This window comes from Protopterus annectens, chromosome 1.part1 (genome assembly GCF_019279795.1).
Source record: "Protopterus annectens isolate FY-2018-M chromosome 1.part1, PAN1.0, whole genome shotgun sequence".
In the NCBI taxonomy this organism is placed as follows: Eukaryota; Metazoa; Chordata; order Ceratodontiformes; family Protopteridae; genus Protopterus; species Protopterus annectens.
Genome location: NC_056726.1, coordinates 1,978,491,990 through 1,978,518,125, shown reverse-complemented (window position 1 = coordinate 1,978,518,125; position 26,136 = coordinate 1,978,491,990). Strand labels below are relative to the sequence as shown.

Here is a 26,136-nt window from a genome sequence, read left to right as displayed (position 1 = left end):
AGTTACCTAGAGGAAAACATTTTTTGTACTTACTTTCCTCACTTGCTTAGAGAAAAACAGCTCTTATACTCACTTTCCTCACTTATCTAGAGGAAAGTAGATTTTTATTCAGGCATGTCCAAGAGTCAGTGCCCAGTGTTCTCTCCTGTCTATCTGATGAATCTGGGCATCTTGGGGCAATGTAGCAATTGCCTCATGTACACAGACAACCCTCTCTTCCTTCCACCTAACACCACAACCTGTGAGAGATGCACTTATCTAACCAAACTGGAGGTAAAGCTCTCGCTAACCAAGACTGAACTTGACAGTCAAGAGGAGAAGGTAAACACTTACACCACACCACACTCATCACATATTCCCACTAAACCTACACCATCAAAATCCACACATAGAAACACAAAAACATTTGCGGAGGCTCTCAATAATAATCTGCTCAAGCAACACAGACCTCCAAAGCAGAAACGCAAGCAACCTCCACCCCCCCAACACAACCCAAATGACACACAGCCCACAGACTCAGTGTGCCACTCAACCACAGCCCATAAGGCAAAACAATGTACCCAACACACTAGTCATAGGTGACTCTACAGTCAGGCACACTGGTGTCCCACTCACCAGGCTAAACAAGGAGAAGGTTAACTCATTACAGCCGAGTGACGTCTCCAGGCATTTTTGCAGTTACACCCTACTGCTCCTCTAGGCGTCAAATATTGCCTGTTCATATTTGCATTAATAATTCTAAAACCATGTTACACACAAGGTATTGGAAAATTTTATCTTGAAGCATACATGATAGCAAACACAATTGTATTGATATATGACCTCTGTCAATGGGTATTTGTTAAAAATGTAAGGTGATAACTTCAATTTTTAAATGCTGAAGCCATACCCACTAGGAGTTAAAGGTACACACTCAAAAGAGCTCTACTGGAGGGAATGAGTTAATGTCAGCTGCCTGTTGGGTGCCAGGATCCGCCACATAACCCACGCACTCAGGTCACTCCACAACAAGTACAAATATGACTCTGTCATTGTCCATGTTGGTGTGAATGACCTGAGACATACCTCCCTGGACAACATGAAAAGAGACATGGAAGAGCACTCCGATCTTGTAGCCCAGGCAGGTATAACCCTAGCCTTGAGTAGCATCCTGCCATAGCCCAGAATGATATCGCAGTACAAGGACAAAATGACTGACTTCAAGAATTGGCTAAGCTTCTCATGTCATTCTAAGGGAATCCAGTATCTGTCTGCCTGGGACAACATGGTCGACAGACCACGATGCTTTGCCAGAGATGGCCTGCACCTGTCACCCCTGGGATTCCGGATACTGGCTAAGGCTCTTGCTGCCCCTATAGTGCCTTTTTTAGGCAAGGTTCAAATAACAAATTCACCACTGTAACAGGAAGAGGCAAGCAAAAACTGAGGGTAATGCTACTCAGTCCTAGAAGTCTAAATCTAAATGCACTCCCTCGAAGCACTCCTTAAAATGGAGAACATCAATATCTGTGCAGTGACTGAAACCTGGTTCAAGGCTCCAGAGAGCACCCCTGCATTACCAGGCTATAACTCATACCACACTTTTCGGCCACCTAACCTGGATCGGAACACCAAAGGTGGAGGTGTGTCCATATTCATTAAGGATATCCACATCTCCAAGACTAATTGCTCAGCATAATTCATCCGAGGTTATCCAACTGCAACTAACTCTGGGCAAAACTGCAATCCAAATTGTAGCTTGCTACAGATCCCCCATCATGCTCCAGGATTCCCACTCCTCTTTTCTTGATATACTGGAAAATATTAGGGTTCAACCAAACACCCTAATAATGGGCGATTTCAACTACCCCATCATTAACTGGGAAAACTACTCATGTACCAACTCCTTTGCTCAACGCTTTCTGGAATTCATAAATTCCAATGCCCTAGATCAACTTATCCACACCCCAACCAGGGGCAACAATATCCTAGACCTAGTCATTACCAACATGAGTGACCGGTGTTCCACATCTGAAGATAACTCCTCGTTGGTCAGATCCGACCATAAGCTAATCACCCTAGATATCCACATCCCACGCCCACCCATTAAGGAAATCATGGTAAAAAATTTCTCCAAAGCCAACTTCATGCTTCTTAAGGCAGAAGTGGTGAACTTCATTTCACCCATGCAGATGGACAATAGAGGTACGACTGCTGAATCCTACACAGATGCACTCTATAAGCACTTACATGAGTGCATGGATCGTGCTATCCCAAACAGAACCAAGATGCTATCCTCCAAAAAAAGGAAGCCAATCTGGTGGTCCCCTGCCATAAACAAACTCTACAACAGAAGGAAGAAACTGTTGCAAAAGAGAATAAAATCCTCCAGGGGAGGGGGTGGCCTAATGGTTAAGGTGTTTGCCTTACAAACACAAGGTGCAAGGTTTGAGTCTCACAAGGGATAATTGGCTAGGCTTAAAATGTCTCACAAGGGCAGTTAGCTTAGTACTAATCTATGAACCTATGAACCTATGAGTGTAGTTCCTTGGTCAGCCTCAGTAAGAAGCTGAGATCCCTTGTAAGATCCTCCAAAGCTAGCTACAAAAACAAAATCGCCACTGATTCTAGGGACAACCACAAAGCATTCTATAGCTATGTCAAGAATCTCAATGGCAACACCCAGATTTGCTCTGAGTTACAGCACAACGGCAAGAAAATTACAGAACCAATTGATATTGCCAACGTCCTGGCAGATAGGCTCAGTGCTAACTTTATCCCCTCACACCCCCTAAAGGGCCCATATGAAGATCTAGAAAGAATGCAGAGTCCCTGTAATCACAACTACGCAGGTAAGAGCTGCACTCTCTAAAGCCAAAAACACAGCATCCATGTGACCGGACAACATCCCAGGCTGCGTTTTACATGAACATCAGAACGAACTGGCTCCCCACCTAAGCACCATGTTCAGTCATAGTCTCACATCAGGCTTTGTGCCCACTGAATGGCACACAGCAACAGTTATCCCACTCCACAAAGGGGGAGCCACCACTGATCTCAGGAACTATCGCCCTATTAGCCTGACGAGCCTGTGTATGGTACTCATAAACAAAGACATTGGTAACCTCCAGACTCTGGACCCCACCCAGTTCGGGTTTGTGAAAGGCAGATCATGCCTGCTGAACCTGACTGACTTCTTTGAGGCAGTCACCAAAGCTGTAGACGAGGGTAAGGTGGTTCATACAGCTTATCTTAACCTTGCCAAGGCTTTTGGCACCATCCCCCATTCTGGAATTATAACTAAACTCACTAAACTAGGTATAAACCCCTACATCACAGGATGGGTTGCCAACTGGCTCACTGAGAGAACCCACACTGTAAAAGTTGCACACTCCAAATCTGACTTCAAACCAGTGACATGTGGAGTATCACAGTCTTCAGTCCTGGGACCTCTCCTGTTTGGTATCTACTTCTCTGAAGGACAGGTAACACAAAAGGCCTCTGGCTAACGAAGTTCACAGATGACTGCAAACTAGGAGCCATAGCTGAGTCCCCAAATTATGTGGACATCCTACAGAAGGGCCTCACTGAGACAGATGCTTGGTGTCAGAGCCATGGCTTCAAGCTCAATGCCAAAAAGTGCACTGTCACCCCCTTTGGTAAAAACTCTGTACCAAGACAAATGATTCGCTTGGAGAAACCAAATAAGGGCCCAAGACCAAGTTGATAAGATGTTCAAACAGTTTATTCGATAGCAAATAACAGAATCACTTTAACGCTAAACACATAAAATACGTTTACAAACGTCTTCTTCAGAAGGCAAATAGTGAATGTATGTTACACCATCTCTTATATAGGCTGTTCTAAATCAATTAAAAACAATTATTAAATAAAAATTATTCAATAAAAACCCACTCAGGTAAATGATAGTGTAAATAAATTTGTGTACCCTACTAGACCTGTTTGTAAAAAGGTTACAAATACACAAATAAGTAATGTTGTGAGTGAAATAAGACTTCAAAGGTTGAAAAAGTCCTAAAATATTTACTTATGTAATAAACTATATATATGTGTATATATAAAAATTATTGTAATACATAAAAAACTGTTGTTTAATTAGTATGCTGCACTAAGGGAAAAATATATATATATATATAATTATATACTGCCACCTACTGGAAATTCATAGTATTGCAATGTTATAATTTTGCAGCTCTTAAGAACAGGAAGAAGGGATAGCATGTCGTTCAGACCATGGCTTTTTGTAGCTTCCAAGATGATCTGCCAATATAACTCCCTGTATTCTAACTTAGCTTCCCACATACCACCCCTAATTTCCTTGGGAACAACTTCCAAAACAAAGAAGTTGAAGGAAGCTTGTTGACATGTTATTGTATGACGAAATAATGCATTATTCACATTCTGCTTTTTAACTTCATAATAATGTTCATAAATTCTTAACTTTAACTTCCTCTCAGTCTTCCCTACATAAAATGAATAACAATGATGGCAGGTAGCTAAATAAATAACCCCATGAGTATTACAATTAGAAAAATTAATACTTGTAATCTGCCTGTTTCTACTCGGTATGTGAATAATGGAACTATTAACTATATGCGGGCATTGAGAACAGGACCCACATTTGAAAGTTCCCACTCTTCCAGATCCACTTCTAAAATATGAGCCACCACCAAACTCAAATAGTTTCTTAAAATTCAAATCCTTTCTGTATATAAATTTTAAGGGTTGTCTGTGTGTATAATCTAGGTCAGAAATTTATCTAAATCTGTCCCATTCCCTAGTAACAGTTTGTTTAATGACACCTGAATCACCCGTATAATCCATAATATATGCTTGCTCCCAAATGTTTGTAATATTCTTATTAACAATTGTGTTGGATTTAACAGGATCATCTTGACACAAAATAGGGGCAAACCTCCCCTTTCTTCCATCCACAACTTCCTGGAAGGTCTCATGAATTAAATTGTCAGGATAACCTCTCTCCCTGAACATATCCATGACAAAGCCACAATCTTTTGTAAATTCATCATCCTGTGATGTCATACGACTGGTCCTAACCAATTGTCCTTTATGTAAATTCTTCTTTTGGAAGAACGGATGACCACTAGTGAAATGAAGATAAGAGTTAGAAAAAGTTTTTTCCTATGTATTTTTGAAGAGAAAGCATTGTCCAACTTGCTCAAAGAAATATCCAACTAAATCAATTCTTGACTGTTGAAATTGTATGTAAAATCCAAAAAATTAGTTGTTCCTTTGATATATGTCAGGAAATCAAAAAATCTTTCTTGGGAATCTATCCAAAAGATGCAAATATCGTCAAGAAAGCGTTTATACAAACACCAACAACTGGCAAATTCACAATTATTAACAAATAGATCCTCCCACCTGGATAAAACAATATTGGCATATGTGGGGGGCACATTTTGCCCCCATAGCTACACCTCTTTCCTGTTTGAAAAACTCTCCTTCGAAATACATAAAATTGTTTTTAAGTATAACTTCCATAAGCAAAAGACAAGTCCTAAAATCATCGGATGAAAATGCCCCACTGTCTCTCATACTTTCCTCCAACCATAAAAGTCCTGTATCATGTGGTATGGAACCAAATAAATCAACACTATCCAAGGTCACAAAAAGTATGTTGGAACAAAACAATTTGGATTTCGCTTGCCTAAGAAAATCCCATGAGTCTTTTAACACTGTGACTCCCTTGTTTGAAAGATCTTTCAATTTTACATCCACATATTTGGCAAGAGGAGTGGTTATGGACCCTTCTGAGGAAACAATGAGCCGTAAAGGGGGGTCAGAGGGGTCCTTATGGACCTTCGGAATGCCAAATACTGAGGGTACCCTCGGATTTTTGTTTGACAAAAAATTGAATGTGTCAATATCGATAGAACCTTCAAGTAATAGATCATTTATTATAATGTTAATCTTGGATTTGGCTATATTGACTTCATTGATAGAGGCTCTAGAATACTTGGAACAATCATATAACGAATCTTTCATTTTAGATTCATAAAGAATAACATCCATAAGTTATGTTCCTCCCCCTTTGTCTGGTTGCATAATTCATATAGCCTTGTTGTTCTTCAAGTTGTTCAATAGACAATTCTCTTCCTTGGAAAGGTTAGAACATACTCTGTGCTCATTTACTGTGTTTCTAATTTCCCTTTCCAATAAATTTTCAAGATTTCTAAGTTGAGGGTGAAGGGGAGGATTTATAATACTTTTTTTCTTGAACAGAGAGGGTACACGTATGCTAGGGTTTGAATCACGAAACATTAATGCCGAATTCTGTTTCCTAAGAAAAAGTTTCAAATCCACAATAGCCCTTGGAATACTAACTTTCCTGGTGGGAATAAATTTAAAACCCCTTAGAAAATAATTTAAAATGATCAAAACTTATATCTAAAGTGCTGTAGTTAAAAATTCTGCAGTTTTTAAATTCAAAAATATTACCTTGCTGTGTGATGTTTGTGGTAAAAAGTGGGTGGCCTATCTCCTGAAATTCCCCCTGTGATTGTGATAGTTGTAATACACAGGGTTCTGTTTCCGTATCCTGTCTGACCTCCGAAGGGGGGGTGAATAATCTAAAGGGTCTCCTCTATTATTTTCATGGGAAACATCATGATGTACTTCTGCGTGCGCCAGTTGGTCAAAATTAAACCTGTTGTGCATGACTATGTTCCATTCTTTAGTGTACCCATGAACTACCACATAGGCAGCAGTCTACTTAACGCCGAATGTGTGATAAGAAACCTGGTGGACAGTAGTCTCTCCTTTGATAATCACATCGCCACAGTAGTCAGGAAATCGTTCTACGTGGCACACCTCATCACAAAAGGGTTCTCATCTAGGAAAAAAGAGGTCATGATTCCCCTCTACTCAACACTCATTAGACCCATTATAGAGTACAACGCCCCTTTTGGAATGTACCTCACAAGACATCTGCACAGCTGGAAAGGCCACAGAAGTACCTCACAAAGAAGATTACTGGCCTCAGACAGATACCCTACACTGTCCTTCTCAAAAAACTCCAGCTTTACTCCATAGCATATCGCCTACTCCGAGGTGATCTCTGCCTAACATATAAAGCTATGTCAAAGCCAGAGCTGTTGTACATGTTACACCTAAAGAAATCCCAATCCCTCCGTACTACACGCTCTGGGGACCTAAACCTTGTCACCACAATAAACAGGACATGCTGGAGGGATAGATTCCTGTCACAGAGACTTCCCATACTTTGGAACAAGCTACCCATCTATGTCAAGCAAAGTTCCTCATTAGCACTCTTCAAGAAAAATCTTGATAAGTGGATGGGAAATAGGAAATACACCCCGGGGATCACTTCTGTGGCTCTACTTGACAGGGGCACAGGAAAATAACTTTCTTGGGTGGCATAAGCCAGGGTACCTTGTTGGAGAGGCTTATTTAGGACCTTGGGCCAATAGCCTAGTACCTACGTATGAACCTATAAGTTCAGCATTAGGATGAGATGAGGACATGGCATTGCACAGTAACTGCAACTTTGTATGAAAATCAATGAACACTGAGTACCTCATGTTAGTGCATGCAGCAAGGCAGATGTCATCTGTACTTATGGACAGAAATAGTAGTGAATGTTTATCCTACTCCAAGTTGCCTTACAATACTGGAGCAGAAAGTTGTGTGCTGTGTAACTGTGACTATGCTGCACTTCTATTATCATATGAATTTAGTTGTTACAGCAGGGATCAAGCATGAAAGGCCATTTTGCACAGGAACATCAACAAAACCACTACCCACCCCCCTCTCTACTCCTCTTTTATCATCCTGTCATATCCTTATGTCTATTTGCCTACTCTGCCTCTCCTTCCTGTTTAGTTACCCTCTCTTACTAACCCTTACAAACTACTACACCAGTAAATTAGTCCTACTATTTATCCACGCGTAGACATTAAGGTACTCATGTAGCCTACCTCACTATCATACCTCTACTTAAATTTGCTATAAAGCCAACAGACTTTAACTGATTTCTGTAACAGTACTTTTTAGCCTATCTCTCTGTTATATTACTACCTACACATGTTATAAGGTTTAATTACCTAAGTCCTAGACTCTAATTAATTCCTGTATCTGCTTGCACCTACTGCATGAAGTGTTCTTCATACATATATGTAAGCTGAAAATTATATGTATGGAATGTTTTCTGTTATATACTCTGTATTGCTTGTATACTGTCTTAGATGTGAGTAGGTTTACAGTATGTACTCTTTCACTAATTTTGCAAGCTGCTAATAATATGTACTAAATGTCTTCATTAATATAAATTCTGTGTATTACGTGTACTGTCTTAAATGTGGAGCTTTTCTCCCCGGGCCTCCACTGAAAATGGGCACTTCTGGCCCAATGGATTATCCCGGTAAACAAATGCAAATAAATAAATAAATAAAGCAAATGTGATGACATTACTTAGCAGGATTATACACAAACATCAACTCAACAACACTGCATAAAGACAGAGGTAATAAGAGTTTCTCTGAGAGTTAAAGACAGATCAGTTATGCAGATAAGACCTTTCAAGTATCTTAGCAGCCACAAGTACACAACTTGTGAAGCCTGATGAATAACAATGACTCTGGCTTTCTGTATAGGAAGGGGCAAGCTATGCTCACAGGTATCATGCTGAGAAGATGAATTCATTATGCAGACTTCACAACTCCTCAGTGAATAACTTCAACTGACTGTTCAGCAACAGAAGGAGGTGTGATGCATATAGGTTCATAGGTAGGTACTAGGCTATCTGCCCGAGAGCATTTATAAGCCTAGCCAGAGTGTGTCAGCTTTCGCTGCCCCATTGATTAATTGAGCCTCTGTCAAGAAGAGCCAATGAAGTGATCCCAGGGATGTATTTTCTGTTACCCATCCACTCGTCAAGGTTTCTCTTGAAGAGTGTTAGTGAGGGGCTCTGCCTCATGTAGTTAGGAATTTTGTTCCAAAGCATGGGGAGTCTCTGTGACAGGAATCTATCCCTCCAGCATGTTCTATTTATTGTTGTGGCGAGGTTTAGCTCACTAGAGCGAGTGATTCACAGTGACTTGGATTTCTTTAGGTGGAGCATGTCCATCAATTCTGAGTTGGACATGGCTTTGTAAGCCAGGCAGAGATCACCTCTGAGTAAGCGATATGCCACTGAGTACAGCTGGAGTTTTTCCAGTCAGGCTGCATAGGACATATGTTTGAGAGCAGTAATCCTCTTGGTGAGGTACTTTTGTGGTCTTTCCAGCTGTTGGAAGTGTCTTGTGAGGTACATCCCAAACGGGGCATTGTACTCTATGATGGGTCTGATGAGTTATGAGTAGAGGGGCACTATAACCTCTTTATTTCAAGATGCGAACCCTTTAGTAATTAGATGGGCTACATAGAAGGATTTTCTAACTACTTTGGCAATATGATTGTCAAAGGAGAGATTACTATCTACCTGGGTCCCCAGATCTCTTATTATCTCTTCTGTATTAAGGGGGCTGCCACCTATGTGGTAATTCATGAGTGTTTTGTTTTTCCCAAACGGGATGACTATGCATTTTTTGGCATTGACCATGACTTTGACACCAGGCGTCCGTCTCAGTAAGGTCCTTTTGGAGAATGTCCGTGTCAGCCAGAGAGTCAGTTATGGCTCCCAGTTTGCAGTCATCGGCGAACTTGGTTAGCCATAGTCCTCCTGTGTTTGCCTGTACTTCTGAGAAGTATATGCCGAACAGTAGGGGTCCCAGGACTGAGCCTTGTGGGACACCATTTGTGACTGGTTTAGAGTCGGACCTGGAGCCCACTATTCTTACCGTGTGAGTTCTGTCTGTAATCCAGTTGGCAACCCATCTCGTGACGTAGGGGTTTATGTTCAAGCTGGTGAGTTTTTCTATAATTTCTGAGTGGGGAATGGTGTCAAAAGCCTTGACGAGGTCAAGGTAGGCTGTGTGAGCCACCTTTCCCTCATCTATGGCCTTGGTGACTGTCTCGAAGAAGTCAACCAGGTTTAGTAGGCATGATCTGCCCTTAACAAAGCCGAGTTGGGTCAAGTGTTTGGTGGTTCCCAATGTCTTTGTTAATGAGTTCCATGATGATGCACTCCATAGCCTTGCAGACCAGGCTAGTCAGGCTTATGGGGCGATAGTTGCCAGGGTCAGTTGTGGCCCCTCCTTTGTGAAGCGGAATAATCATTGCTGTGCGCCATTCTATGGGCACTTAGCCTGTGGATAGGCTGAGGTTGAACAGCATGTTTAGGTGGGGGGGGGGGGTTAGTTCGTTCTGTAGTTCGTGCAAGACGCAGCCTGGGACACCATCTGGCCCCATTGATGCTGTGTTTTTGGCTTTTGAAAGGGCTGTTTTCACCTGTGCTTCTGTGATTTCCGGGACACTACACTTTTCCGGTATTGTTGTGGGCCCTTTTAAAGGTGAGAGGGAGGTGAAGTTTGCACTGAATCTATCTGCCAGGATGTTGGCAATATCAGTAGGTTCAGTATATTTTGTGATATTTTGCACTAGCTCAGAGCATATCTGCGAGTTGCCACTTAGATTCTTGACATAGCTAAAGAAGGCTTTGTCGTTATCTTTTGAATCCTTGACTATTTTTCTTTCGAAGTTAGCCTTGGATGATTTTATGAGGGACCTTAATTTCTTACTGATACTGATCACGGATGTCTTTCCTTCTTGGGATTTGCTTTTTTCTGAACTAGTTTCCTCCTTTTGTTGTATAACCTGTTTATGGCAGGGGTCCACCAGACTGGTTTCCTTCTCTTAGGGGAATGAGTCTTGGTTTTGCTAGGGATGGCACGATCCATGCATCCTTGTAGGTGCTCATAGAGTGCAATCTCTGTTACTATATTCACTACTTCTAGAACAGTTGGCTTAGAGTTTGGCTTCCATTTTCAAGTAATTGTTTTTTTGACAGCCACCATAATTAGACTCAGCAAGGCCTTACTATAGCTAGGTAATTCTGATTCTATGTCATAGCTCAAAAAATCATTTACTTGGTTACACCAAATTGCTCACCCACTATTTCTGATAGAGTAGTCTGCAGGGAATTCTGAAAGTCTGCCAACTCATTACACTCTCAGAAAAATACACTACCAATTACCTCTTTCTTCCCCATCACACCTCCAAGACTTGCTATCTACCTGTGGAAAAATTCTTTGGAGCCTACTTGGGGTATAAAAATACCTATGCAAACACCTCCAAGCAAATATCCTAACTCTTCTAGACTTTGTTGCACATTTGGGAGTCATACATACATCCTCCCAATGTTTCTTTTTGTGAATTGCTTATCCTATCTCTCTTCCCAATCCTTTCTAACCTCCTATGATTGATTCTTTTAGTCATCATGCAATATTTTATAAGCCCTATTAATTATTCATTTTTTAACAGCAGCTTCTGTTCTAGATTCTACTAAAAACTCTACTAGTGCTGGAATTTCGCTTAGGATCCCCCTATCTCTTTCTCTTTACCTATATTCTGATATCAATCCTTGATAGGGAAGGCACTCTCTTTAGCCTGCAGTCCAAATAAATTATTGGCTTTCTCTCATTCTACTACCTTTCCTTCACTAGTTATTTGCTCTCAATATCTTGGTTCCTTTGCCAGTTTTCTCCAATAAATTCCAGCCCCCTCTTGCCTATTCTTGCAGTCATCCCAATCAGCAGAATCTCTTTTCTCCATTTCCATATTGGCTTAGTTCTCTGAATACTTTCTGCTACTTCATGAATATAGTATTCTGTATGGTTGTTATTCTCCTTAAGGATTTGCATCCAAAATTCCAGTCGCTTCTTGTTTCTTGAGCTTCCACCCTGTTTCGTCATCATTCCCTTCCACTTTGAAGTATAGGTTTCTGCTTGTGCTATGTACAAGAGCCTTAACTGTGCAGGTCTGACATACACCTTCAAATCAAGTAATCCCAAACCACCTTGTTCTTTTGGAAGAATCAGTGTATATCACTTGGTTCTGTTCTTGCCGTGTTCCCCTCCCACATAAAATCCTTTAGCTCTTTATTAACTGCTATCCACAACTTCTCCTCTGGTTGATAAAAATATGCTTGACCTGTGTATAAAACTAAAGGCAATAAAAAAAATTTAACTGCTTGTATCTTGCTATCCATATCCATAAAACAAGGCTTCCAATTTCTCAGTTTTTGCATTATCTTTTGTTTAGTCTCTTTCCACATATCCTTAGCTGCCATGCCAGAATCCTTTTTAATCCATACTCCTAAATACTTCATTTTATCATGCACCCATAAATATGAATATTGCTGAAACAATTCATGTGTGAGTACATAATTTACAGCTACTGCCTCTGTTTTAGCTTCATTAATTTTGTATCCCGAAATGATCTGAAACTGTCTCAGAATGTTCCAGAACATGAAAATATCCTTTTCTGGTTTTATCAGGTAATAAAATAATATCTATACTCAACTAACTCGTGCACACAAGCTAATTTTCAACCCCTCCCTCTGTCCCTCCCTGTCTTCTACCTTTAAAATGCACCTACCCAATAGAGCATTAAGGTCTAACAACCAAAATCTATTAGAAGTCTACAAACCAACTCGTCCCCCAGGCAAAAATCTTCTATCACATGGTTTAGCACGTCTCTGGAACTCCCTCCCTCCATCAATTCGTATCACCTCCAACCATTTTACTTTCAAAAAATCTCTTAATTCATATCTAGTATCCCAGTGGGAATGCTCTTGCTTCCACCCCACATAACTAACACTGGTAATTCCATCTTCCTTTCCTTCCCCTATTTACACCTGCAATATTCCCTTAGAATTTCTCCTATCTCATACACTCTTAGTGTTATTACTGTATCCACAAGAATATACCACGCTGTACCCTTCACATGTAGGATTCCTGATATGTAACTGTACTTCTCATTAATTACTTTGCAACATTCCTTCTTTGTTTGTACCACCTGTAAGCTTCATCACTAGTTTGTATTATTTGTAAAAGTTTCATCTCTAGTTTGTATTAGCTGTAATGTTTCCTCTACTACTTTGTAATTGTTTTTTTGAATCTTTTACTCTTGTATAATTATCATGTTTAACCTATTGTAACTTTGATTGTTTGGAGCTTTTCTCCCCAGGCCTCCATTGAAAACGGGTTATTTTTGGCCCAGTGGACTATCCTGGTAAACCAACTGCAAATAAATAAATAAATAAATAAATTTCAGTCTCTGATTTTTGCAGTTTTATCACCGCATCTGAATATCTGTTTAAAGTTTCTTCCAGTTTTTCCAGCCTTTTGTTACTTGAGTTGATCTCCTCCTTCAATGTATCAGCTCTGAGTACATTTGACTTATTTTTTCCTCTAAGTTACTGGAAGTCATGTGTTGCACCAAAGCTGGAGCTTGCACTGCTTTTTACTCAACAGCTGCAGAATTTTTCCCAGTCAGTGTTTTTTCCTTAACTTTTGTGATTAAATTTCTTTTATGTTCTCCAAATTTCTTTTTTGCTGGCATCCAGGCAGTGCACTTAATAATAGCCAGTTACTGAAATTTACCCCAAAATATTAGTTTGCTGGCTTTCTCTTCTGAGTTTTTGTTTTCACACTGGAAAAGCTGAAATTAAGCTGTTACTCAATTTGCAGCCATCTTAGAACTCCACAGACTGCAGCTCCAAAGATAGCTGAGAAGAAATAAAGGCAAAGTCACTTAGAAATGAAAAATTTCACAATACAAAAAATAAGATCACAAAGGGGAATAGAGAACAGAAGATTAGTAAAGCAGAAGTTAAAGAAATAAAAGAAGTTTTAGAATACCTGTGAAGTGAAGGATTTAGTAAAGAAAGCCTAACACAGGCTATGTCACAGTATGATGAAACAATGAGTCACCAAAGCAAGGAGAAACAGGTGGAGTGGGAGACATATGAAGAAGAAATATGGATATGGGAACGATAAAGAGATTTAATATGGTGTGATATTTATGTGAATGCGAAAGTAAAACTAATCAATACAAAAAGCAACACTAAAGATATTTGAAGAGAAATACAGGCAAAAGCATCCAAATATGGAAAATTTTAAAATACAAAAAATAAGAAAATAAAGATGGAAAGCAGAAAAGAGGATTAGTAATGGAGAAATAAAAGAAATAAAAACTGAAGCTATGGATTACCTGTGAAGTGATGGATTTAGTGTACAAAATCCAACTCTGGAAACCTCACAGCGTGATGGAACAATGACTCCCCAAATTAAGGAGAAACAGGTGGAAAGGGAAGCATCTAATCAATTGCCAGATAAAGATACTGTGGTCCCTTCGGTAGGAAACTAGTTACAAAAGTTCAGTATGAGTTGCACAACAAGGGAAGGAGGGCAACTCCGATACAGTCAATATTGTGGAGTGATGGGCTAGTGGATTCCCCAATGAAAGAGCAACAGATGATACAGGATGCAGCTGAAGAGAAAATGTCACAGGAAGATGTTCTAGAACCTTCTGTGGAATGCCTGCAGTAAACAGAGAATAAAGAATGTGCCTCCAGATTAGAAGAAAAAGATGTACGGGAAAAGCTGCTTGATTTAACACCGATGGATAGACAATATATTGTCTACTTTCATGTTGTGGAAAAATAATGGAAAGGTAATATTGGATAAATTATTGTCAGAACCAGAAAGGTGGGATATGAAACCATATATCAGTATGCATATGTTGAAAATAGATATTGTACCACCTTTAACACTGTGTTCTATAGCAATATGATAATACCTATGAATGAAAATGTGTGCTGTGATGTAATTTATATAGATTTAACTTCAAAATTTGGCAGGGTCATACACAAAATACTGCAATAAATTACAACAACTACGTATTGATTTACTCTTGATAAGATGGACAGCTGTATGGCTTACAAATTGGACATGTCAAGTATCGTACAGCAACTAGACAGGTGAAGTTCTTGGTTACAGTCAGTGTCCCACAGGGCTCTGTCCTAGGCCCTTACTTGTTTAGGTTGTATCTTTCAGGCCTGTCTCTTTCATCTGAGGTGTTCTACAGTCTGTATGCAGATGGCCTGAGATTGGTATACTGATTACATGTGTTACAGATAGGGTATGTCTGCAAAACAACTTGACTAAATTGACAACCTGGGGACAGGAGAATAATTTACTGATAAATACATAAAAAACTAGAAATATGAGATATGGGAAACATAAACTGAAAGGTGAATATTTAATACAGCACACAGTGATTGGAACTGTAGATTCATTTAAGGACTTGGGTATATGGGTAGATCCACATTTGAGTTTTTCTAATCATATCAACCAACTGGTCAATGAAAGTTAAAGAACTACAGGTTCTATAAAATCTAGGAAATCAGAAATGATGAAGTCATTGTTTGTTAATTACATTAGACTCTAACTTGAGTATGGAATAACAATATGGAAACCTTATAAGAAAACAAGCATGAGTAAACTTGTTATTATGAAAGACTAAAATATCTGAACTTGTACACAGTTCTTATAGATATTTAAGAGAAGATCTTATTCAGGTATACAGGGCATTTAGAGACAACTATCTCTGCGAATGTCTGAGGTTATCTGAGGTTATCAAAAAGTAGCAGAGAATCATCATACAACCTATGCAGAAGATGTTATAGGAATGAGCAGTGTTCTAATTGGTTCTCTGAGAGAGCAGATGATACATGGAACAGACTACCAAACTACATTAAAGCAAGCACTAGTTCAGGGAATTTTTATGAACCTCCTGTGATCCTATAAGCACAGCTCCTCTATGAATCTGTTCAAAAGGAATTTGGACAAGTGGATGGGACACCATAAATTCTTACTGCGGATAGTGCCCACAACCCTTCTGGACATGGGTAGTCATTAATAAATACAATCCTGGGTGTTGACCAGAGTATCTATGGTATTACATTGGGATGAAACAGCTAGGCTTGAAATGACCTTTGGCATAGTAACCTCCTAGGATCCTGAACTCTTATTATGGAAACAAATGTTCTGGTATATTAGTAGGCTAGAAGGGCATTAATGCCCATGTTTGAAATATTTATATTTATGTATGTATATTAAAACTGATAATCAGATTACAGAAATTCAATAAGACCCAAAAAGTTAGAAGTCTGATAAAATGAATGAACTATTAGCAGAAATTCTTGTGATATAATAGAAGTAAATAGGACATACTACTGTGGATCTGCTGTGGCGACCCCTAACCGGGAAAAGCCGAAAGAAGAAGAAGGACATACTACTGTGCAGCTAAATTACTAACAAATAAAGTCTTATCACAAAATACAGTGCAATAAGGGAAAGGATGGGAAGAAATAAAATGCCATCATGGAAGTATCGGACAGAGAAAACTATAAAGCAATTAAGAAAAGAGGTGTCATTGTTACATCAACAAAAATACTTAAAAAGATATATAGAAAAAAGCTACACGCAGTATTACAACAGATCTGGATCTATCATCCACTACTGCAAATAATAAACTAAAGATATCAGCACAGGCAGAACAACTTAGAAGATATGCAGATAAATGTAAAAGAAAAGCACAGAATAAGCAATTCATTTATGACCCAAAATGTTTTATAAAGAATTGGGAAACAAAGCAAAAGGAATAGAAATACCAGCAAAAAAGAAGTAGTAGACATATTTTGCAGAAATATTTATTAAGGCCCTATGGAATATAACAAAGATGCTGAATGGATAGAAGAAGTAAAAGAAACAGTTAAGAAGTTCAAATGTACAAGATGTGAAGTGGGATGAAGTAACAGCAAGAGAAATTGAAACAAAATTAAGAAAAGCTCCTAAATGGAAAAAGCCAGGCCCACAAGCAGCATTTAACTTCTGGCTAAAACATTAACACCTTTATATGAAGACTTAGCCCTGAGTAAAAACTACTTATAAGTGTACCCCAAGCACACACCAACCCAGTTAACCTAGGAAAAAAATGATGCTCCTCCTTAAAAGTGAACCTGCATGCTATCCTAAAAACTATAGACCAATATTTCCTTGTAATTTCCCTGGAACGCTAATTACACCTAATACGCGGCTTCTCAGTGCTTCTGTGGATCACTAGTGATATCTGCATTGCTTACTGTACTTATTTCCTTGTTTCACTTGAAAGAAAGTTACTGTTTGTCGTTTTTGCATTTAAGTTACCTGTAACACATTGCACTTAAGTTACCTGGCACTAAAGCAATTATATAAGTCAGCACTAAAAATTAAAAGCACTACATCCTCACTCCCCACTGGCCCTTGTTTTGAATTATTAAGGAATTCCCAATATTATTCTAGCATGTCCAAAGGTCAGTTGTCAATCTCCTCTCCGGTCCAGCTGGTGAATCTGGGAATCTTGAGGCAATGTTTCAACTGCCTCATGTACACAGACAACCCTCTCCTCCTCCCAACAAATTCCAACACATGTGAGAGATGCAACCATATAGCCAAACTGGAGGCTAAGCTCTCTCAACTCAGTACTGGCATAACCAGTCAGGAGGAGAAGGAAACCACACTCACTACAGTTCCAGTCTCACATAGACCTACCACGACAGCAAACCAAACACATAATCACACAAAAACATACTCGGAAGCTCTAAATAAAGATCTGCCTAAGCAGCAGAGACCTCCAAAGCAGACACCCAAGCAACCACTACCCCAAAACAAAACACGTGCAACACATATCTCACAAAGCCAGTGTGCCGAACAGTCACAGCCCTTAAGACTAAACAACACACCTGATACACTTGTAATAGGTGACTCTATCATCAGGCACACTGACGTCCCGCTCACCAGGCTGAACAAGGAGAGGGTCACGGTGAGCAGCCTGTCGGGCGCTAGGATCCGCCACATAACACAAGCACTCAGGTCACTCCAAGGCAAGTACAAATATGACTCAGTCATTGTCCATGCTGGTGTGAATGACCTGACATGTACCTCCCTGGACTACATGAAAAGAGACATAAAGAAGCTCTCTGAGCATGTAGCTCAGGCCGGTATGACCCTGACCTTGAGTAGCATCTTACCCTCACCAAGAATGATGCCACAATACGAAGACAAGATGATCAATTTCAACAATTGGCTTAAGTACTGGTGTCATTCAAAGGGGATCCAATGCCTGTCAGCTTGGGATGATATGCTCGACAAGCCACGATGCTTCGCTAGGGACAGCTTGCACCTGTCACCCCTGGGCTTTCGGATATTGGCAAAGGCTCTTGCTACCCCCATAGTGCCTTTTTTAGGCAAGGCTCAAAAGACAAACCCACCTCCATAGGTATCACAAGGGATAAGAAACTAAGAGTAATGCTACTCAACGCCAGAAGTCTAAACCTCAAGATGCATGCACTCGAAACTCTCCTTAGCATGGAGAACATCGATATCTGTGCAGTAACAGAAACCAGGCTCAGGGCTCCCGAGAGCACCCCAGCACTACCAGGTTATACCTCATACCATGCTTTTCGGCCCCAAAACTTGGACCGAACCACAAAAGGACGGGGAGTATCGATATTCATCAAAGATATCCACACCTCCAGATTGGTGGCAAAGCACGAAGCATCAGAGACTATCCATGTGCAACTAACAGTGGGTAAAACTGCCTTCCAATTTATAGCCTGCTACAGACCACCCTCCCAAACCCAGGAACCCCACTCGGCCTTCCTGAGAACACTGGAAAATATGAAGGTCTCTCCAAACACCATTATATTGGGCGACTTCAACTACCCAAACATAGACTGGGAGCATTACTCTAGCTCCAACACCCTAGTCCAAAGGTTCCTAGAATTTATAAACTCAAATGCTATGGAACAACTTGTTACCACTCCCACAAGAGGGGAAAACATACTGGACCTGATCATCACCAACATGGGGACTCTATGCTCCAGACCAGAAGTGTATCCCTCACTGGTAAGATCAGACCATAAACTAATCTCACTGGATATTCACATCCCGACCCCACCCCCTGCCCAGAAAACCACAGTGAAAAACTTCTCTAAAGCAAATTTCACCCTCCTCAAAACCGAGGTGGAATCCTTCAAAGCCCCCGGGCCTGTGGAAAATACGGCCCAGACCGCAGAATCCTTTATAAATGCATTCTATGAACACCTTCAGGAATGCATGGATCATGCGATCCCAAATAAAACCAAGACCCAATCCTCCAAAGGCAGACGTCCTGTCTGGTGGACCCCAGCCATAAACAAACTATACAATAGAAGGAGGAAGCTACTAAATGATAAAGCAAAATCCCAAAAAGGGAAGGCATCACTGATCAGTATTAACAAAAAACTACGGGCACTCATAAAATTGTCTAAGGCCAGCTTCAAGAGAAAAATTGCACAGGACACTAAGGATAATTACAAGGCTTTCTTTAGTTATGTTAGGAACCTGGGTGGTAATGCCCAGATATGCTCAGAATTAGTCCAAAATGACAAAAAATACACTGAACCCACAGACATTGCCAACATCCTAGCTGACAGGTTCAGCGCAAACTTCTCCACCCCTCCCCACCAAAAGGGCAAATATCTATCCCAGCAGAGTGCTGCCCCCCTGACATCTCAGATGCTCAGGTAACAGCCGCCCTCTCCAAAGCAAAAAACACAGCATCAATGGGACCAGACGGTGTCCCGGGCTGCGTCCTACATGAACTCCAAGAAGAGCTAAACCCAAACATAAAACTACTGTTCAATCTCAGCCTTACTACAGGATATGTGCCCAAAGAGTGGCGTACAGCAACAGTGGTCTCTCTCCATAAAGGTGGTGCCTCAATGGATCCTGGAAACTATCGCCCCATAAGCCTGACTAGCTTGGTCTGCAAAGCTATGGAAAGGATCATCATGGACCTCATAAATAAAGATACTGGGGACCTACAGACACTGGATCCTACCCAGTTCGGCTTTGTTAAGGGCAGATCCTGCCTCTTAAACCTGGTTGATTCCTTTGAAACAGTCACCAAGGCCATTGACGAGGGGAAGGTGGTCCACACAGCCTACCTGGACCTCGCAAAGCCTTCGATACAATACCCCACTCGGGCATTATAGATAAGCTCACCAGCTTAAATATAAACCCCTATGTCACTAGATGGATTGCAAACTGGCTCAAGGACAGAACCCACATGGTTAGAATTGCTGGAGCCATGTCAGACTCCAAACCAGTTACAAGTGGTGTCCCACAAGGCTCAGTCCTGGGACCTCTCTTGTTCGGTATATATTTCTCAGAGGTACAGGCCAACACGGAAGGACTGTGGCTGACCAAGTTCGCAGATGACTGCAAACTGGGCGCCATAATCGACTCTCCAGCCGACACAAGCATCCGCCAAAAGGGCCTCATAGAAACAGACAAATGGTGCCAGAGCCATGGACTCAAGCTAAATGCCAAAAAGTGTATAGTCATCCCCTTTGGCAAAAACAAAGTGCCCACAAATTACCACATAGGTGGTAATCCATTAAGTACAGAAGAAGTAATTAGGGACCTGGAGACCCAAGTTGATAGCAATCTCTCATTTGACGACCAGGTGGCCAAAGTGGTTAGAAAAACATTTTATATAGCCCACCTAATCATGAAGGGATTCACATCTAGATCAGGGGAGGTCATCGTGCCTCTTTACTCATCCCTCATCAGGCCCATAATTGAGTACAATGCCCCTTTTGGGATGTACCTTACCAGACACCTGCAGCAACTGGAAAGACCCCAAAAGTACCTCACCAAGAGGATCAAAGGGCTCAAACAGATGCCATATGCTGCCCGGTTAAAGAAACTCCTGCTCTACTCAGTGGCATACCGCCTGTTCAGAGGCGATCTGTGCCTGACGTATAAAGCCATGTCGAACCCGGAATTAATGGACATGCTGCACCTCAGAAAATCCAAATCCCATCGAGCTACGCGCTTGAGACTTGAACCTCAGCACTGAAATAAATAGGACATGCTGGAGGGACAGATTCATAACCCAGAGGCTCCCTTCACTCTGGAATAAAATCCCAGTCCAGGTTAGGCAGAGTCCCTCATTGACTCTCTTCAAGAGAAATCTTGATGAGTGGATGGGAGATCGTAGGTTTACCCCGGGTATCACTTCTGTGTCACTGTTAGACAGCGGCACAGTATACTAACCTCAAAAAAAGGGCATAGCAAAATAAATTTAAAATGGGTGACGAAAGCCAAACACATTCTGGCTAGGCTTATAAATGCCCTAGGGCAGATAGCCTAGTATGAACCTATGAACCTATAATAACTTGCCTTCTGACGATGTATAAACTATATACTGGAACTGATGCTGATAGAGTTTATAGTAATTTAGAAGAAAACTCAATCATGAAGTCATAAGGAACAGAGGCTCATTTGCTGTTAAATAAAGTCATAATGGAGAATTGTTAAAAGGGGAAGAATTTAAGTATGGCAAGGACTGATTACAAAAAAATCTGACAACGTCTCACATTCATGGATAAAGGAGTACTTACAGGTGTATAAGATACACCCTACATTAACCAATTACACCATGAAACAGTGGCAAACCACATAACAGCTAAGCCATGATAGAGGACAAATTATTATCCCAGGGATTAAAAATTCAAAGAGGGATATTCCAGGGCTCCTCTTCTGTATTGCCCTTAACCCATTAAGCTGTTTGTTTAACAGATTAGCTCATGGTTACAGTTTGGCTCCCAGACAACAACAAAGTGTAAACACTTCTCATTTTCTTCTTGTAGATGATTTAAAACTGCAATTAGTTAATCAGATGAGGAGCTGAACGTACAAATAGAAGTGGTTAAAACTTTTTCAGATGATATAAGAATATCATTTGTTCTTGATAAATGTGCAAAGGCAACATTTATAGTAGGAAAGCTGCAGAAGGAGTAAATTCTGGGCACATTGCAGATGCTCTGAAGAGCACTTCTGGTGGCACACTGGTGCAGCAGTTAGCTGCAAACAGCACTTTTGGCAGTATAGTGGATCAGAGGTTAGTGTTACTACCTCACAGCAAGAGGGTCTCCAGTTCAGTTCTTAGCTGGGGTGCCTTCTGTGCTGAGTCTGCATGTCCTCCCTGCATTTGTGTGGGTTTCCTGTGGGGCTTCGGTTTCCTCCCACATTCCAAAGACATGCATCTGGAGCCTTTCTCCCTGGGCTGCCGCTGAAATTGGGCTCTGTTCCAGTCATACTTTCCTGGTAAACAAATGTTAAATAAATAAATAAATAATTTCATGAACTTTAATAGTACTTTGACTTAGGGATGGGGTCCACTCCTGTCATGGTATTAGAAACCCAAAAGACTTGAGAAATTAAACTGGGAGTAGTAGAGTAGTGTGTTCTATAAAGCTGGGTACTTATTAGGAGAACAGAGGAGGCTATGGGTGGTTATTAGTTGTTTGTATGTGAAATGGTGTAAGAGCTCGACACAGTTGTTTTAGTAACATTACAGTGATGTGTTAGGAGGTTGGTTTCAAATTTAACTATTCCGTAGTAGAAAGAGGCCAGTTTAGTTTTATAGCTAGTGTTGATGTTTCTAAGAATGGAGGAAGGACATAACAGTGAAGGAAGGAAAAAGGCTGATACTATAGTAATTCTAGCAATATCTGCCAGGGAATGCTTGACTCTGCAGAGAAAGCCAAGTTTTTGATGAGTTTTATGGATAGAATAAATAATGTGATGACAAAAACATGAGGTTGTCATCGATTATGACTCCCAAGTAGTGTAGTTTGGCTAACAATTTCTGTTTTATTGTTATTATTTGAGGTAGTATGAGACTTGTGTTTCTGGTTAAGGTATTGTTTTGGGGTGAATAACATATAAGCAAGTTCTTAAGTCAGGAATCACTGGCAGTGAAGGAATACTGGGTGATTTACTATAACTGTGTTATGGATGTGGCACAGCAGATAAGGGTTGAGTCACTGTTATATTGTACAAAAGTGGCAAGATTTGTAGCAGTACAGAGGTTATTTATGAAATGTTAAATAAAAGCATGTGCCAAGTACTGTGCACCAACAGAGACAGATAGAAAAGGTAGGAGACTTTGCTGCTATTTAACTGCCCATTGGCATTTGGATAGATAGCTATGGAACCAAGACAGGGGGCTAGGACTTGGAATTCACTCCCTACTACACTTAAGTCAATGAACAATCTTCACACCTTTATAATGACACTATGAAAAGTTCTAGGTTACTCATGACTTTGCTCCTGTATCACCCCCTGTTAAAAAGCACCATAGTTAACGCCCAGTGCATAGTCTCCCATCCAATACCTCTCGTATTTATCAACACTTATTTATGATACAGTGCTATGGCCAATCCATTTTTGTACCTGACTCAGTCTGCTTTGGCATATTATCACAAATGCGTACCTCTCCTTGGTTTTACAGTCTCAAACTACCCTTTACACCCTCCCCATAACCTCTGCTCCTGTTAGCTATTTCAACCTAGCCCTTTTAAATATACATATATATATCGTGTGTGTGTGTGTGTGTGTGTGTGTGTGTGTGTGTGTGTGTGTGTGTGTGTGTGTGTGTGTGTGTGTATATATATATATATATATATACTTTCAGTATATTACTATCATTCTCCAATTCATTAATCTAATTCTTCATATAAAAACCAATATTCTAACATCATATTCTGTTTTGCATTCACATTGCTCATTTATTGCTGTCAAGCCAATTGACCAACAAGTGCTGAGCAATTAGTGTGGGTGGTGAGAAATTCTCTGAATCCTAGGGAATCTACATAAATATCTGTTTAAAAATACAACTTTTCTAAGTAGCTCTGCACTTCTTAAAACCAATGCCAATTAACTAAAATTACAATTATTAGCAAAGCAACATTCATTTTTTTATCAGCATTCCATTATGATACAGTTACTTCATTTATGCTGTAACTATTTCAACAAATAGCAAGCTGTGAATCAGAACTACTGCTTACCTGAAGTTGGTGGCTCTGATCGACTGAAGGTATCCTTCCAAAAAGGATCCAAGAAAATGGTATTATACTTGTTATCTAATGTTGCCAAATACTTGGCCACAGGATGGGAACCTGTGAGAAAATAAATAAAATCAAAATAAATGTTATGCTTATAAAGAACAAACATGTTCTTACCATAACATCCAATGCACTAGTTCACCCTTCATGATGGGTACTAGCTTGAGTTATTGTATCTCCACAAATCAATATTTGGCATTTTTCAGGAAAATCTCACATTCAAGGATATGTGTGTGCCAGGTCAGTGCACAGCAAGTTGCAACACACTGATAAAAGGGCACTCACCACTAAAGCTCAACACTTCACCCTTTGAAAGCTGTTTACTGTAAATCAAGAAGAAACAACTTTGATTAGATAATATGGGTGATATGCATAAACATTTTATGCAACTGCATAGGGCTGGCACTCAATGCAATCATATACCACAGCCCTCCGCAATTCATTAAAGTGTCAGTAAACTGTGACAGATTTACACACACACACCTGCATATCTGGAAGACTCATCAGAATAACAGTGTCATGTCAGAGTTTCAGAAGCATGGGATGTCAATTACAGCAACACAGAAACTCAGCTACACTCTATGCCCTACCCCTTCACTAAATGACATAACCAGCTCTCGCCAGTGGTAACCAATACAAGAATGGACTCCTTCATCTGAACTGTATACAAACAATAAAGGGTCTGCAGTTAAGGCAATAGTTGCTGGAATGATTATGACTTATATATTACCTGGTAAGTCAACTGCTGTTTTAACTGTAGAGTGAAAAGACAGTAGCAAGGCATATTGCTTATATGTCTCTGGAAGGAGCAAAGCTATGACATATAAATCCAACATATACAATGTACATTGGACTGCTGCACTCACATACACTGAATGTACTTACTCATCCAATACACCCACCACTGGGTTGAAGAGTGGGCAATCAGATGCACAGTGTCAGCCTTTTTAACAGAGTTACATACACTTGTCTATTCCTGACATATCTGCCTAATAAAAACTGGTGGCAACAAAGACTGTGAATGCTGGTGAACAGGGTTCTCATATATCTTCTATCCCCAGAAGATATCTTGGGAACTATAGCAAAATGTATGTGAAACATGTGCAGAGTGAAGTAAAGTATCACTATTAAAAAAAATCACAGATATATATATATATATATATATATATATATACACATACATATATATATATATATATATATATTTATATTTATATATATATATATATATATATATGGGTCTACTCAGTGGCGGCTGGTGACTTCACATCAAAGGGGGGCTGCAGGAGACAGCTGAATGGGCGGGGCCAACAGGAAGGGGTGTGGTCAACTAAAAAGTGGTGGAGCTATGGTGCAATGGGATCAATGCTGGACATGCTTACTTATTTACATGAAATAAATGCTCAGTCAGTATGGCACATGCTGAATACTCTACACAGCACACATTGTTACATACACACACACACACACACACACACACACACACACAGTCATGAGGCTAATATTATGTCCCTCAACAAGTTACCTTACATTTTGCTACTTTAGGTGCAGAAACCAAGACTGCAAAGTGTGTAAACATTTATTCTTACAGAAAAAGTACATTTGCTCATGTTCTTTCACGATGTTCAAAACCACAAAAACTGGTATTTTAAATATACTGCTACCCTGTGTGCCAAACTATCATTATGAGAGTCCAATCAAGACAAAATGAAGCAGAGAAGAAAAAATATTTCAATGCCTTGGCTACATGACAGCTTACTTAATATCTAGATGGAAACAAAGGCTGTGAGACATGAAAAAAAATAAATTACTTTTTAAATACATTACTGGAATGACAGTCAAAATAAAGTATAAAAAAACAAGCAGCCAACCAACAAAATGCATTTTCTGAATATGCATAAATCAATGGTATAAAAATATGACAGAAAACCAGAACATTCTGCAAAATCAAGGACAGATTAAAAGCCATGACTGTACTTGTGTCTACCTTGGATACTCTAACTGCTCCTTGCCTGGACACATCTAAAGTCACTACATGGGGGAGTGGGGTACAACAAGCATGTCACAATTTGAAATGTCTCTGGCTGATGGCGATTGCCCTGACACATTTCATATACTCTCAACCTCAGAGCAAGAAATCTGGATAAAGCCATAAATAAAAGTAAGACAAAGGGCCAAAAATAAAGACAATTTTTAAATATTGCTCTTAC

The 26,136-nt window shown here is 40.1% G+C and overlaps 1 protein-coding gene across 2 annotated transcripts in view; it reads right to left on the bottom strand.

Annotated features, from left to right (window-relative positions):
• Positions 1 to 26,136, bottom strand: part of LOC122813124 (phosphofurin acidic cluster sorting protein 1-like) — a 3,500,289-nt gene that overhangs the window by 1,435,426 nt on the left and 2,038,727 nt on the right. For both annotated transcript variants that reach the window (XM_044085266.1, XM_044085275.1), the window contains exon 17: positions 23,870 to 23,980. In XM_044085266.1, the coding sequence (XP_043941201.1) occupies positions 23,870 to 23,980 (111 nt within the window). The remainder of the gene's footprint in view (positions 1 to 23,869; positions 23,981 to 26,136) is intronic.